The sequence below is a fragment of the Gavia stellata genome, chromosome 6 (genome assembly GCF_030936135.1).
Source record: "Gavia stellata isolate bGavSte3 chromosome 6, bGavSte3.hap2, whole genome shotgun sequence".
Lineage (NCBI taxonomy): Eukaryota > Metazoa > Chordata > Aves > Gaviiformes > Gaviidae > Gavia > Gavia stellata.
Window position 1 is genome coordinate 34,912,660 of NC_082599.1, and position 13,883 is coordinate 34,926,542.

The 13,883-nt window shown below is 54.1% G+C and overlaps 1 protein-coding gene across 1 annotated transcript; it reads right to left on the bottom strand.

Annotated features, from left to right (window-relative positions):
- Nucleotides 1-5,437: 5,437 nt before the first annotated feature.
- SP8 (Sp8 transcription factor) lies at nt 5,438-8,163 on the bottom strand. The gene is made up of 2 exons (XM_059818988.1): nt 7,935-8,163; nt 5,438-6,910 (listed from the first exon to the last, which is right to left on the bottom strand). The coding sequence occupies exons 1-2, from the start codon at nt 7,953-7,955 to the stop codon at nt 5,438-5,440; spliced, it is 1,494 nt and encodes a 497-aa protein (XP_059674971.1). The 5' UTR covers nt 7,956-8,163.
- Nucleotides 8,164-13,883: the final 5,720 nt, after the last annotated feature.

The window sequence follows — 13,883 nt, forward strand, 5'->3', positions numbered from 1 at the left end:
TCGGTCCCCCCACATCGCGGGGCAGCCCCGGGCGGGGGGGCCGGCGGCGGGGCCAGCCGCCGACGGGGCGCACACACCGGGTGGCGCTGCGAGCCCGCGGCAGGACCGGACCCACACCCCCGTGTACCTGTGTCTGTGGCCGAGCCGGGGCGGAAAAAGAGAAGGGGAGGGATGGGGAGGCAGCTCGCCCCTCCCGAAAGAAGCAGCCGTGCAGCGATGGGGAGAAAGTCCAGGCGAGGTGCAAAGCCTGCCGCCCAGCAGCACCCGGGAAGGGCGAGTGGCCGCCTTTATTGCCAGCGGAAGGCGCGCTTGTAACGCGGGGGGGCAGCTGGAGGTTGCACGGAGTATATAGGCACACGCATACATATGCTTCTGTCTCAAGAGATGTGGCCAGGCGTAAAGCACAGTGCGTCACCGGCAAAAAAAAAAAAAAATATATATATATATATTATTTCCCCCGTCCCCGCAAAGGAAACTTGCACCGCTGTAACATCTCCCCAGGAGGAAAAGCTGTTCAAAAGGAGCCTCCCCCGCCATCCGTCGCTCTTTCCCTAACCAGAGACGAAGTTTCTGTGTCACTATTTGAGGACTTCAGTATTACAAGCGCACAACCCTCCCTTCTCCGCCCCCGACCCGAAGGGAAGCCTTGGGCCCCGGCCGGGAGCAGGGGCTGCCCCCAGCACCACCGCCCTGGGGCGACCGACACTTCACCTGCAAAAGCTGCCGTGCTTCTGACTGCTTTTTGCACTTTTCAGAGGAATATCGCTCAGCCTGAAAAACAGAAATCTCCAAATGCCAAGACCGAAGTCGCTCCCCAGGAGATGGGTCCGTTATCCAGCCTCTCCCTGGGCCTGGCAGGCAGCATAAATACGCCTCTCGCAGGATTGTTCACTGCTCAAGGAGTAATGCGGGGTCCCAGTTTGTTTCGAAATCCACAAGTGTAAAATGGAGTTACTCTGTTTAGAGTGCCCCGCTAAAGCTCCTATGCAGTATTGCTTGCCATTATCCCCTATTTCCCTAATCCCTTTTTTTAAAAAGTGAATAATTCCAAGCGGCAGTTAGAAAACCATAGAACTGGAAACACAGTAATTGTCCTAAATGGCACCATTTTTCTCAATGCACACCTTCCTGATGTGTAACAATTTCCCCATATGCTTTAGCACAAGATGGCCAGCTAGCTTGAAAAGATGACACACACAAAATAGTCAAAAAATTGGTGTTCTACATTTTAAAGCAGGTATTGCAGAATGTGCTTTCCTCCATGGAAACATTGGGGATTTTTTTTTAATATCTTTAGGATAATAAAGCAAAGTGCAATGGAGCAAGCTGAGAAAGCAGATCCTGATTTATGCTAAGAAACAAAGTTATTCTGATACAGCAAAGGAGTTTTGTTCTTTTATCATAAATATGGTGGAAGTGTGAGCAACCACACACCTAATTTGTTCACACCTTTTCCCGGCTCTTTCTTCCCAAAGCTAAACCAGAGGTCGCTTCACAGAATGTAACTAAAGTGTGGCGGGTTTTGGCAAGTGCATACTTACAACCATTTGTACTGCAGGATTTCTTGGACTGCATCACGTATCCTTGCTCAACCACCTTTACAGCTGTGAAGGTGTTGACGGCTGGGTTAGCCATCACATCCACAAATAAAGCATTTGATATTCCATTTCTTGCGTTCTACTTTCACATTCCTAGACTGGAAGCAAAGGAGAAGCCAACACCCTTCAATTGCTGTTTAGTCTCGGCAGGCACAGGCCGAGGGTAGTGGGAAAGGCACTACAGCAGGCAGAAATGAAGTGGTGTTTTCAATCAGCTGTGCACATCTCCCATCACTGCTCTATTGAAAATTTAAACTGGAAAATGACAATGAAAAGCCGGAATAATGGGAAGAGCAGGACATGAAGTTCGATAGACATTGCTACGAGCTTGAAGGGGAAAGACTTAAAAGGTCAGAGAGCAAACGGGAATGGCCACAATCATCTGAAGGCAGTTGGAAGGTAAGTTGATGGACACCGGTTTGACCTGTGGGTCAGCAAACTAGTTTAACTCTACCTTGATCTGCACAGTGCAGAGACAAGTTCCCGGCTCCTATCAAACAACTCAATGCCCTTATCTGGAAGGGTTTAGTAAAAGTAAATCAACTACAAAAAGGAGCTATTCAGCCTTCAAGTGCTGGGTTTTGCTGGTAAAAGAAAGAAAAAAATGTGTTCTCACACAGCCCGGATCCAAAACGGCAGCTCCCGAGCAGCAGGAACACACGCTCCTTCCCGGGCGAGACTGCCCCGAGACGGAGCAACCAGTGCCCTAAACAAAACAGCAAGCTCCTGGCTAGTGGCATTTTGGTAGCAGTTTCTTTTCAGGAGAATATGGGAGAAGCAGTACTAGAAGTTACCCAGTGCTACATTTCACTTTCCTTTTCACTCGGTGCTCAAGCCATTCTATCAGGACGGAAACCTCCAGGTAACATAAGCACTGCCTCTCGCTCCCACTGGGGAAATCTGGTGCTGCTACACCGCTCCATTTACATGGCATAAAAAAAAAAAAGAAGGAAAAAAAAAAAAAGCAGAGCAAACTGTTGCTTTGTTTCAGTAGGAAACTTTGCAGGCCTCTGAGGGTTGCATCTGTAATGAACCAAATTCAGAATGCAGTTCAGTGATACTCAACCAGAGCAACTCCTGTTTCCAGAGCACATTAAAAGTCCCTTCTGATCCCTACACCGTGCACAGAACCAAAATCTTCAGTGCATCTGGAGCTGACTCATCTGCACTCTTTTGCTCCGCATTCTGATATCTGCTGTTTCGGTTATCGCGAACAATGTGCTTTACATGTATGCACAAAAGATCTTTCTTCTGCAGATTCCATGCTCTACCCCTGATTTTTCAGTACCCCGAAAGTGAGTATCACCTCCCTATGCAATCCAAGAGGCCAGATTTCCAAACAGGCACAACGCTTCCCCCACGTCCCCCCAAAAAAAAGTATTCAGAGAAAGCATTGGCGTTTTTTCCGCCAAAATGCTGAGCAGATGCTGTAACCGCTTCTCCATCTCGAGCAAAAGACGCCAGATTTTAGCAAACCCTCACAATATTGTTTTTATTGTTGTTCGGGGATGGCTATGGACAAGATTTAAAGGACACAGCAAGGGACAAGATTTAAAGGACATCGCAAGGGCGGTAGCGCTGCACCGGCTGGTTGGCAGCACCCCACAGCCCTTGAAATCGCCCCGATTCCAGCTCCTGCGGCAAAACGCCCCCGGACCAGAAGGGAGTTTTCAGGCACAACCGCGAAGTTTCCCACCCCCGAGACCTGCAGAAGTTAGCGCTCACTACGGCGATTAGCATCGCTCCCAGCCACAAACGCGTCACCTAAAAATGAAAGCGGCGGACCGCTTCTTATTTTGTCTTTTAAAGCAATAACGACCCTCAGCATTTCAGTATTAAACCGCCCTCACGATGGATCTGGCGCGATGTGAAAAAAAAAGTCCGAGGAGGAGGTATATGCAAAGCAGTCCCTCATATACACTCGGGTTTGCGAGGGGCACTGTATCCTTAGTTTGATAAAAATAATTCAAACGAAAAAAAAAGGTGTTAATGCCTTTCCTCTCGTTTCCTCTACTAGTGCATTAGGAAAAGCTCGAAGCAGAATGCCGACTTACTCGTTTTAACGCCTCGAAGCTGTTCTCACTAGGTGCTACGGTTTACAACGGGCTTGAATTCGTTGTATTTTCACTTTTCTCAGAAACTCTAGAGAACGACTCATGCCACGTGAGTTCAAAGTAAATCATTGCCTGTAACGATGGAATTAAAAAGAAGAAAAACAACTGGCTGACCTAAGGTAGAATGTTTTATCTGGAGTTTATTAATACCATTTAAAATATTACAGATAAAAATCAATTACATTTCATGCATTTAAAATGCAAATCTAAAATGTTCCAGCGAAGGGCTTTCCATTTCAATGTGAAATATCCAAATTATTTCAACATTACAATGAGACAATTAGTTTGCAGCATTGCAAACCGCTAATGTAGTGTCAGGAGTGTTTATTAACATTTACCAATATTATTTTCAGGAAATACACATAGGCCAACGTTAGTTCAGTTTCACTTGGACAGTTTATTTAATACATGGGTCGTGGCAAACCCACTTTATGAAATATAGGAGAACTCTCACTGTAACTATACCTGAACTGCCAGCAAATGCAAGTAAGTACATGCTCCATTAAATTAAATGTCATTCAACATTTATCAAATATTGTTTGCTTAATTACAGTTGTATGCCTACCTAAATTAATATTCAAGCAAAACCTATATCCTGAAGTGCGATTTGATGTACACTTCAAGGAACGAGTCCAGAAAAAGAATGCAGTGAACCAGGACTGCAACAATAACGCTTTCTCGTGACAGGAAAAGAAATAAAAATTAAAAAAAAAAAAAAAAGCTCAAGTGTACTTCAATATATTTTCAAATATTTACTGGAAGTCATTTACAAGAAAAATACTATACAAAATCGTCTCCTGGACAACTGCACCTCACACCGATACATTGGTGGAGTTATATTTAATTGTTAGCTAATCTAGAACGATTCCCCAGTTGTACAAACCTATAGGTTCAGACGTATTTTACAAATATTTTATTATCCTATCCCCCCCGCCCGGCCTCCCTTTTTGGCATTGGAACTACAGCTTCGCTTGAAACCCACGGTGCTTCTTCATTTGTTTGGAGTTAAAAAATATACGACTTTCAACCCAATTATTTTCAGCGTGTTTCGCGATTCCTACTCAAACGGGAATTATACAAATGCGCTGGCAAACGTCATGAAATTTGGACTCGGGGAGGTAAACGATTTGTTAAAATTAAAAAAAAATAAAGCCGGGGGGGGGGGGCGGGGGGAGAAGGGGAAGCACACCGGTGCCGGGGAGCAGCAGGGCTTTGAGCAGTTCTGAGTCTCAGCTCGGCGCTGCGTGGCGATAACGACCGCGGCTGGCGGGCGCTGCCGTCGGGGCCCCCCGCCGCGGGGCAGCCCCGGCCCGCCCGCCCGCGGTTCCCGGAACACCGCTGCTTTACCGGCGCTAGCGGCGGAGGGAGGGGGTGCGGGCGGGTTTCCAGCAGAAAAGCGAGAGGGAACGTGGTTTTTTTCCGCTCTGAAGGCAACCCGAGGGGGGGGTCTCAAGGCGAAGGGGAGGGGAGGCGGCCGCGGAGCTTCCCCACGCGGGGGCTGCGGCCTTCGCCCCTTGCCCAGCCGCTCCCCTGCCCCCGGTTGCGGGGCTTGCGCGGCCCGGCCGCCCCGCCCTCCCCGTGCGGGGCTCCGGGCGAGCGGCGGGGCGGCCGCGGAGGCTGAGCGCGGTCCCTGCGGAGCCGCGCCGGCTACTTACGTGTAGCCCGAGGGGGCGGCGGCCGGGGGCGGCGGGCCGGGGGGGCGCGGCGGCCCCGCGCCTCCGCCCGTCACTCCAGGCCGTTGCGGTGGCCGGGCTCGGGGGGCGGCAGCAGCTCCGGGGAGTGGCAGGGCGGGCTGCCGGCCGCGCTGTGCTCGCTGTCGGTGTCGCTGCCCTTCTTGCCGCCGGGGCCGGGGCCGCCGCCGGGGCCGCCGCCGCCGGGGCCGCCGGCGCCGCCGGGGCCGCTGTGGGTCTTGACGTGCTTGCTGAGGTGGTCGCTGCGCATGAAACGCTTGTTGCAGACGGGGCAGGCGAAGCGCTTCTCGCCCGTGTGGGTCCGCAGGTGCCGCTGCAGCTCGTCGGAGCGGGTGAAGCGCTTGCCGCAGAAGAGCCAGTTGCAGACGAAGGGCCGCTCGCCCGTGTGCCAGCGCAGGTGCGCCTTCAGGTGCGAGGTCTTGCCGTAGACCTTGCCGCAGCCGGGGATGTGGCAGCTGTGCAGCCCCTTGCGCCGCAGGCTGGCCCCCGCCGGCCCCAGCCGCTCGGCCTCCTGGCAGTTGGGGCAGTCGCAGGTGGCGCGGCCCGAGTAGCGGCGGGCGGAGGAGCGCGGCGAGGCGGCCAGCGGCGCGGCGGGGCCGCCGCCCAGCATGGAGCCCCCGGCGCCGGCCAGCGGCGAGGGGGCCGAGTCCGGGTAGGAGCCGGGCAGCACCGGCTTAAATCCGTCCATGAGGTGCTGCCCGGCGGGGCTGAGGAGGTGCGAGGAGGCGCCGCTGCTGAAGGCCGAGTGGCCCAGGCCCGAGTAATCCGAGTTGTAGCCGCCCAGCGGCGAGTGGAGCGAGGTCTGGAGCCCGCCGGCCGCCGGGTGCAGCGAGCCGGGCAGCGCGGTGGCCCCGTTGGGGCTCTGCACGTCGATCCAGCCGGCGCCCACGTCCCACCAGCTGGAGGCGCCCGCCGAGCCCACCTCGCCGGCGGCCAGCCCCGGGTGCGAGGGCTTGAACCAGGACTCGTAGGGGTGCGCCATGCCCACCCGCGGGTAGATGCCCTGCAGCCCCTCCACCGACGTGTGCACCTTGGAGATGAAGACGGGCTGGTGCGCCGCCGCCTCCTGCCCCGCCGCGCCCCCGCCGCCGCCTCCGCCGCCGGCGCTGCCCGGCGCCTGGAAGACCGAGTAGTCGTTGGCGAAGGGCGAGCTGGCGGCCGCCGCGCTGCTGGAGGTGAGGGAGAAGGCGCTGGAGCCCGGCGAGCCGCCGCAGCTGAACGAGTCCGAGACGAGGGCGGCCGCCGCCGCCGCTGCCGCCGCCGCCGCCGCCGAGGAGCCGTTGCGCGCCGCGCCCGCCACGCCGAAGCCCGGGAGGCCGGAGCCCACGGCGCCGCAGCTGCCCGCCGAGGACGAGGAGGAGGAGGAGGAGCGTTTCCAGGGGTGGAAGCCTTTGCCGAAAGAGGACGCGCTGTCCGAGAGGGCGGACGGCGAGGGGCTGGGGCTGCCGATCTTGTTGCAGGTCGCGGCGAGCATGGCCAGCGGCGTGGAGCCTACCCGCGGTTCCTCCTGCGGGCACAGAGGGGAGAGGGCCGCCCCGCCGGCGTCAGGGACGGAGCGGCCCCGCCGCCGCCGCCGCCGCCGCCGCCCGCACCCCGCGCCCGGCCCCGCTCCGCCCCGCTCCGCTCCGCCGCCCGGCCCCGGGCGCAAAGTTTCGCGACTCCCGCGGGAGGATCCCTTCGCCGGAGCCGGCACGGCGGCTCTGCCTCCAAGCGCCTTCCGGGGCTTTTTTCACCATCCAACCCTCCTCCCACGGAGGAGCTCGGGAAGGGTTAAAAAAGGGGGGGAAAAAAGAGAGGGGGAAAAAGTTGCGTCTGTTACCGTAGCTTAAAAGATGCCCCCGGCACGGCGGCAGCTACGTTTCAGCCTGTTCCCTTTTCCCGGGACCTGGCCGGTCCCCGTCCCGCAGGCCAGTAAGACTGTTTTCTTAAATATAGAGTTGCAGGATTATCAAATTACTCTTTTTAAAAAAAAAAAAAGCTTCCTTAATAAAGCCTCATTTACGTACCAACGATAATTAAATATATATATATAAATTTAACATATGTACATATGTATGTATACACAAGTTCAACGTACCTGCTGGACACGGCGGGCTGTGTTATTTTAAAAGGGAAATAAAAAGCCACAATCTGTTGCAAATTAGAAATTGCACACGAAAAACGACAGTGCTGAGTTTGGGTTTGTTTTTTTTTTTTTCCTTCCAGCAGTCACATGTAAAGAAGAAAGGCCACTTCTCCGGGGGCACAGGAACAGCACAGCCCAGGCGCTGTAGGTTGTTTCTACAAATGCCCTTAAAACCTTTTCCTGCTCACTGAAGTGACTCTGCCCCCTTTTCCCCCTCTCGCTCTTTCTTTTCTCCTAAACTCAGTTGTACTTAAGTTAAAAAAAAAAAAAAAGGCAAAAAAAAAAAAAAAAGGCTGAATAGAGGAGACTGATAGCCCCGGTCAAGACAGGGGTTATTTTAACCCCCTCCAATCGACAATAAAAAGAAACTAATTAAACCAGCAAGAGAAAAAATCCTTAGACTCACCCCTAGAAGTGAAGTTGCCATCACACAAAAGTGCCCTCCTCTCAGAGGATCTTTTTTATATTGATAAATCAGAGGCAGTGTTTTTTTTAGAGGTGTGCAATACAATGATCAGTTCCGCCCATTCCACCACAATTGTAGCTCCCTCGCCGGCTTTGAAGTGCCGCTGAGCCTCAGCCAGCCAATCCCTGGCCCCGCCGACTCGCTTGACGACGTGACTGCGTGAGGTCATCAGCGCCGTCAAGCCCCGCCGTCGTCGGCGGGGCTCGACGGCGCTGATGACCTCACGCAGTCACGTCGTCGAGCGGTGCGGGCCACGGTCCCGGTCCTGGGCCCGGTCCGCAGGGGCCCCTCGCCCCGAGTCGGGCTGCTTCGTCCCGGCCGCCCCTTTCCATCACCCACCGCCCCCCATGCGCGTACTCTGACACAGGGTATTTTTCTGACCGGTTTACATTTGTTTGGGTGTTTTATATCATCATCATCATCATCATCTCAGCGTTACTATTCCTATCGCAACGATGGGCGAGTGCGGGAGCATCCCATCTCTCCGCGGGGTCCCCCCAACCCGCTCGCCTCCTCTCAGCCCTCCCTCTCCCGTTCCTTTCGGTACTTGTGGCAGCAAGCGGGGGAAAGACTTCAGGCGACCGCTGGCTCCCGTCGCCCGTCCCCCGCCCTCCTAGACCCGCTGTTTCAGGCGTGATTCTTGGCGGCGGGGTGGCACAAGCCGCCCCAGGAGCGGTGCCGCGGCTGGAGGTACGCGGAGGAGCTTTGCGGAGCGCGTCCCCGGCGGAGCCCACCCGAGCGGCCCCGGCGCTGCCGCGGCTGTCTGCCGGGCGGCCCCCGCCGCCTCCTCCCGGAGCAGCGGGGGCTCGGGGGTGCGCGCTTCGCTCCCCCCGGCTCCTCGCCCAGCGCTGGGCGGCTGCGGGGAAGGGCAGAGGCGGCGCCGGCCGACCCCGGGGGGGGAGCCGCCCGCTGGGGCCGCTCCGGCCCGGCCCCGCTCGCCCAGGTGCTCTCACCCCCGCGGGTTTTCCGCAGCAACGGCCTCACGGAGCTTCGCTTCGTGGGGGCTGTTTTCCTCCTTCTCTCGGCCTCGGTTTTGACCCGTTTCCGTGTCTTGGGGATATTGACTGTACATCATATCTATTGATCAAGGGGGTAACGTACATTATCATACTTCGAAGTAAGAGTGAAGTAAATTAATGAACTGCTTTCTTTCTCTGAAGGCTGACGGTTACCATAAATGTCGCGTTTCTCTCTGCGAGCTGCTCTGAATGATTTTAGCCTGTTGAGAAGGCGTGACAGGCCAGCCCAGAAGGAGGAAGGGGTGGGGGAAGGAGGGAACTCCGTTTAACAAATAAAAAAGAATTAACTTCATTGCTTTGGTCTCCTTCTATAATGATATTCATTTTACAGACCTAATGCACACTTGTTTAAATTTCGGGTTTAATTTAATCAATACTATCACCCGCGAAGAGGGGAAGAACATTTCCCGGAGATACTCCCTTGTATGAATGCTTATTAACTTTTTATCTCGACTTCCTTTATCTGCTGGAGGAGGGGAGTAACTATTAAGACATAGATCAGAAAGCGTAATAGCAAAGCAAGCACCGTGAGCATTATATTTTAGAGGAACAGAAAATCGCATTTTGTGGTGTGCCAGGTTAGGTAAAGAGATCGACACGCATTGCTTTCAGCCCCAGAAAGTCTGAGAGACTTTGCTATCCACCGGGGAAGGAGAAAGCGTTAGTGATGTATCTCTTTTTAGGAGAGTCTCTCCGGGTGGGTCTGCCATTCGCATCCGTGTTTTGCCTGCACTTCTCTGCCCAGCGGAAACGTGTCCTTTCTTGATCTTTTTCGTGTTCCCTTGTTCCGGTGCTTGCCCTGGCTCTTTTGATTTGGGGCCGAAAGTCCTTAATTTTCAGCGCGCTTTTCCTTTAGAAGCACCGTGTTGGAAATTATGAAAAACTCGTTGAAAAATAGTCGTGGGAGTCTTTACAAGGGAACTCAACAGAGAGGGAGGAAAAAAGGCAAATACCTCAGAACCGAATAGAATTCACAAAACTCCTCTCAGTGGCATCCTCCTGCTACTCTGATAATTCCCCTGAAACTGGAAAAGCAGCGGCTTCTGAACTTTGAGAGCGGTGAGCTGATCTTTTCTGAATTCGCCACGGAAACATCTGTAACCTTCCCCCTTTGTATACATTGCCTGCTGGGCAAAGGATTTAAGGAAGCTTACAATTTTGTTTGCATTTGCGTTATTGACCACTGCACTTAAGGGTGCAGTACATCAACATAATATGCAGGTGGGGGCGGGGGGGGAGCCAGCAAGGAGAGGTTTTCCCGAAATTAATTAAAACTTTTTTTTTTTTTCCCCCCATTTGAAGTTTAATGTACGGGAGTAGATAAATGTTCGTGCTGTTTCTTGAAAACCTGTGGGATCCACTCTCAATAAAGCTAAAATCTATTAGCATTCTGTATGCATCTGCAGCATAAATTTCATTTGAATTTCAAATTTAATAAACCAGGAGGTTTTTAATCATCCCTGGTTTTATTTGTTTGATATTAACATGCTTATTGACCGGGTCTGTTGACCAGTTTGATCATTACAGGACAGCAAAAAGTTAATTAAAACGACCACAGCTCCTTAATCATATCATCTGTCTCATCCATGTCGCTCCCTTTATTACAGGCTATGATGGATAGTCTCCCAGATTAATTTCTCTGTTTCTTCGATTTGGACAACAGCTTTTGGGACCTAATTTACATCCTGGGAACAACTTGCTCAAGTCTACCTAACATCTTGTGCCTACAATATACATTAGCAATCTCGGAACTTTAGCCACAAGGATAGCTGTCGCTAACCTTGCCGGGGGGGGGGGGGGGGGGGCGGGATTTGCCTCGGAGAAAACTGCGACCCTCCGCGCTGCGGCCGGCGAGCAGAGAGATGGATAGACCGCTTCCAGGGGTCCTTGTCTGTCTACAGACAGTTCCACCGGGGTGGTGGGGGAGATTTCTCTTTGGGAAAAGAGAGGTCCACGCTATTTGAAAAGGCATAGCTGGAAAGATTAAACTGACTGCTAACCACGCCGTACGTCGAATGTCAGTATTAGCGAGGGAGCGCATTTCGTGCCACCCTTGCACCAGTTTACGGGCACACACGTTAGAGCCTGACCCACCTCATGCCTTCCCCGCTGCACGGCTCCGCTCCGCCGCCTTGCAAGCGTCCAGCGAGGACGAAACCTTGGTTCCTCTACGCCCAGCGGCTCCCAGCTCCGCTCCCGCGGTTTGCACGGGGAAAAGCCGCTGGACGGGGGGGCCTTGCCCTTGCCCTCCCCGGGCTCCGTGCGCTGGAAGCCGCTGCGTTCCCCCCGGGTTTGCCCCACCGCGCCGCGCCCGCCGCCCCCGGGGAGGTGGGGGCCAGGAGGTGTCCCCTCCGCCCGCCACCTTCACCTGGAAGCTGTCACCTGGACGATTTACCGAGGGGTGACAGACAACTCTCCAGACGCAGGAGGGCTCGACTTCGACGGGGAGAGGAAACAATTGTGTCTAAATGAAACGAAACAGCCACCAGCCAGAAAGGACCGTGCGATGCCTGGCGGTCACTGAGCAAAGGGGGATGATTAACCTCGTTATTTAACCTCCATTCGCACCTCTGCCTTGCTGTGGTTTACCTGGGACGTTTCTCCCACTGCCTCACTGGGTAGTTTCGTTGACCGGGGCTCGCGGACGGGCACCCCGTGCAGCCCGGCGACGGCAGACAGTGCGTGTGCGCGGGTGCCTACGACTGTCGTGTAGGTTACCGGCGGTATTTCTTCCATCAGTGCAAAGGTGACTGTTCCAGATACCTGCAAACCCTGCCGGGCTGCCCGCCCCGCGTTTCCCAGCCCGGCTGCGGCGCAGCGCTGCGCGGCCTGCCCGCTCCCCCGCGCAGGCAGCGGGGGGACGCCCGGCACAGCCCGGGCTCCTCCGTGAGCCACTTTGGCGAGGGCACACGCCGACCTGCCTGCTCGCAGCCGGCGCAGGGGGTTCACATCGATGTCTTTCGGCGTTTATTTATCTATTTGTCTGGGCCTGTGTCAATAAAAGCAAAAAAAAAAAAAAAAAAAAAAAGCAAGCTGGCTGCGCCTGTGAAAGGTCCCTGTAATTAGATTAGCCCGGGAAGACGCCGTGCACATGCTGGTGTCTGCCTGCCCTGGGAGGCAGAGGAAGAGGCGCCTTCACACCCACCCTGTTTACATTGCTGGTGTGCGCCCAGATCCCATCCGCATCTCCCCTTTCTTCTCCCCTTTTTTCCTTGCCCCCCGCCCCCCGGTACATTATCGCTGTGCACGCATCGGCGGCTCCGGGGCGGTCATGTAAGTACCGGGAGGCGCCGGAGGGGAGAGCGAGGAGCGAGCTCCGGGCTGGGCGCGCTGGCACCCGGGCGGGGCAGAGCGCGGAGCCCCCGCCGCCGGCTGCAGAGCCGGTCGCTTCGGTCCGTCCTGGAATAGATTTGTTTAAGGTGCTTTCTGTTTTTCCTATTATATATCACTTTCTCCCAGGCACCACTTACAGTTAAAAACTACTAAATTCTTCTCCTCAGCGGTATTGATTTCTTTTCATTCTGCTCCGTTAGGAGAGGAGGTAATGCTTCCAGATTACCCCGCGTCTCCTCCAGACGGTTGACAATTGCAATCGCAGTTTCGGGAAGATAAATGTTACTTTGGGAATTGTGTTTAATTACAAATAATCTAGGAGCTGCTCTGGGTCCGATGGTTTAACCACACATGTGTTCAAATCATTGTACAAGCTTTACAAACGGGTGACAAGATACAGTAAACGTTTGAAAAATCGGTGTGCAAGACAGGACATTCCCGTCAGATAGGCTGCCTGAAGCTGGGTCATGCCCCGAAATACATGCTATTTATACATAAACATACAAATATGTATATACATGGCCGCGTGTGTATATGTGCGCGTACATAAATGTGTGGGTGTGACAGACACTTGCATATACGAATCCTACAGCACCCGAATTCATAGCCTGCAGAGAACGTAGAGGAAAAGGAAAGCTTTCCGCGCAAGTATGCGTGCGTTTGTTTGTTTATTTATTTATCTGTTCTGCCAACTGCACAAAAGTGTCAATTTGGGGAAAAAAAAATAAAAAAAAATCCTTGCGAAGTGGAAGAACTCCTGGTCCTCCGGAGAGACATACCTTCGGAGCGCTAAGCCAGGAAGGCTTTGCCCACGTCGGTTCGAGCACTCGGTGTGCCCCGCAGCCTTCTCTCGAAGGCAGAACTCCTGCGACCTGACTTGCGAGTCCCTAATATTGATATATTTACTGTTCCGCTTACAATGTAGCTGCCACCTTTCCCTGTCGTTATTTGCCTATATGCCAGAGCAATTAGGTCACCCCCCTCCCGCCCCCCTCCCCCCCCAGCATCCTTATTAACTTGGTGGGAGAGGGAGGGGAGGCAGGAGAGCAGCGGGAAGGAGGCAAGGTGGCGAACAGGTTATTCTCTTAACCCGACCTGGCCGCAGGAGCGAGATGAGCAACACTGAACAGATGTCCCCATTTAAGCCATTCTTTTCCCACATGCCTGCTGGATACTGCCAGGGCGCAGGAAGCTTGCCGCAGACCTGGCCCATTCCCGGCCATTATGGCCAAGTTATTCTGGACCACTGAGCACGAACAAAATGGGCTTCAGATCGCGTGCTTGAGAATAATTCTACTGCGAGCCCTGGAAGAGCCCCCTCCCCCCATTTTTTTAAGTGTTGGGGGGGGACGGGGACGTGTTTCAGCTCTGATCGCAGGAGAAGAACTTCTCAAAAGATCGTCAGCCCCTTCCCCCTCCCTCCCTTCGGCAAATATGGTATAATTTACAGAGCAACTTAATAATCCGAGGGGCACCGCAAAAGCCCTTTGCGTTGTAAACCGCTTCTAATTACCTGCCAGAGCAATTAGCTGACTAT

Excerpts from the sequence above, each read along its gene's own strand:
- SP8 (XM_059818988.1), bottom strand. The coding sequence starts at position 7,955 with ATGGCAACTTCACTTCTAGGG. Across the intron at positions 6,911-7,934 it reads TGGCAACTTCACTTCTAGGG|GAGGAACCGCGGGTAGGCTC; the intron begins GTGAGTCTAAGG and ends CTGTGCCCGCAG.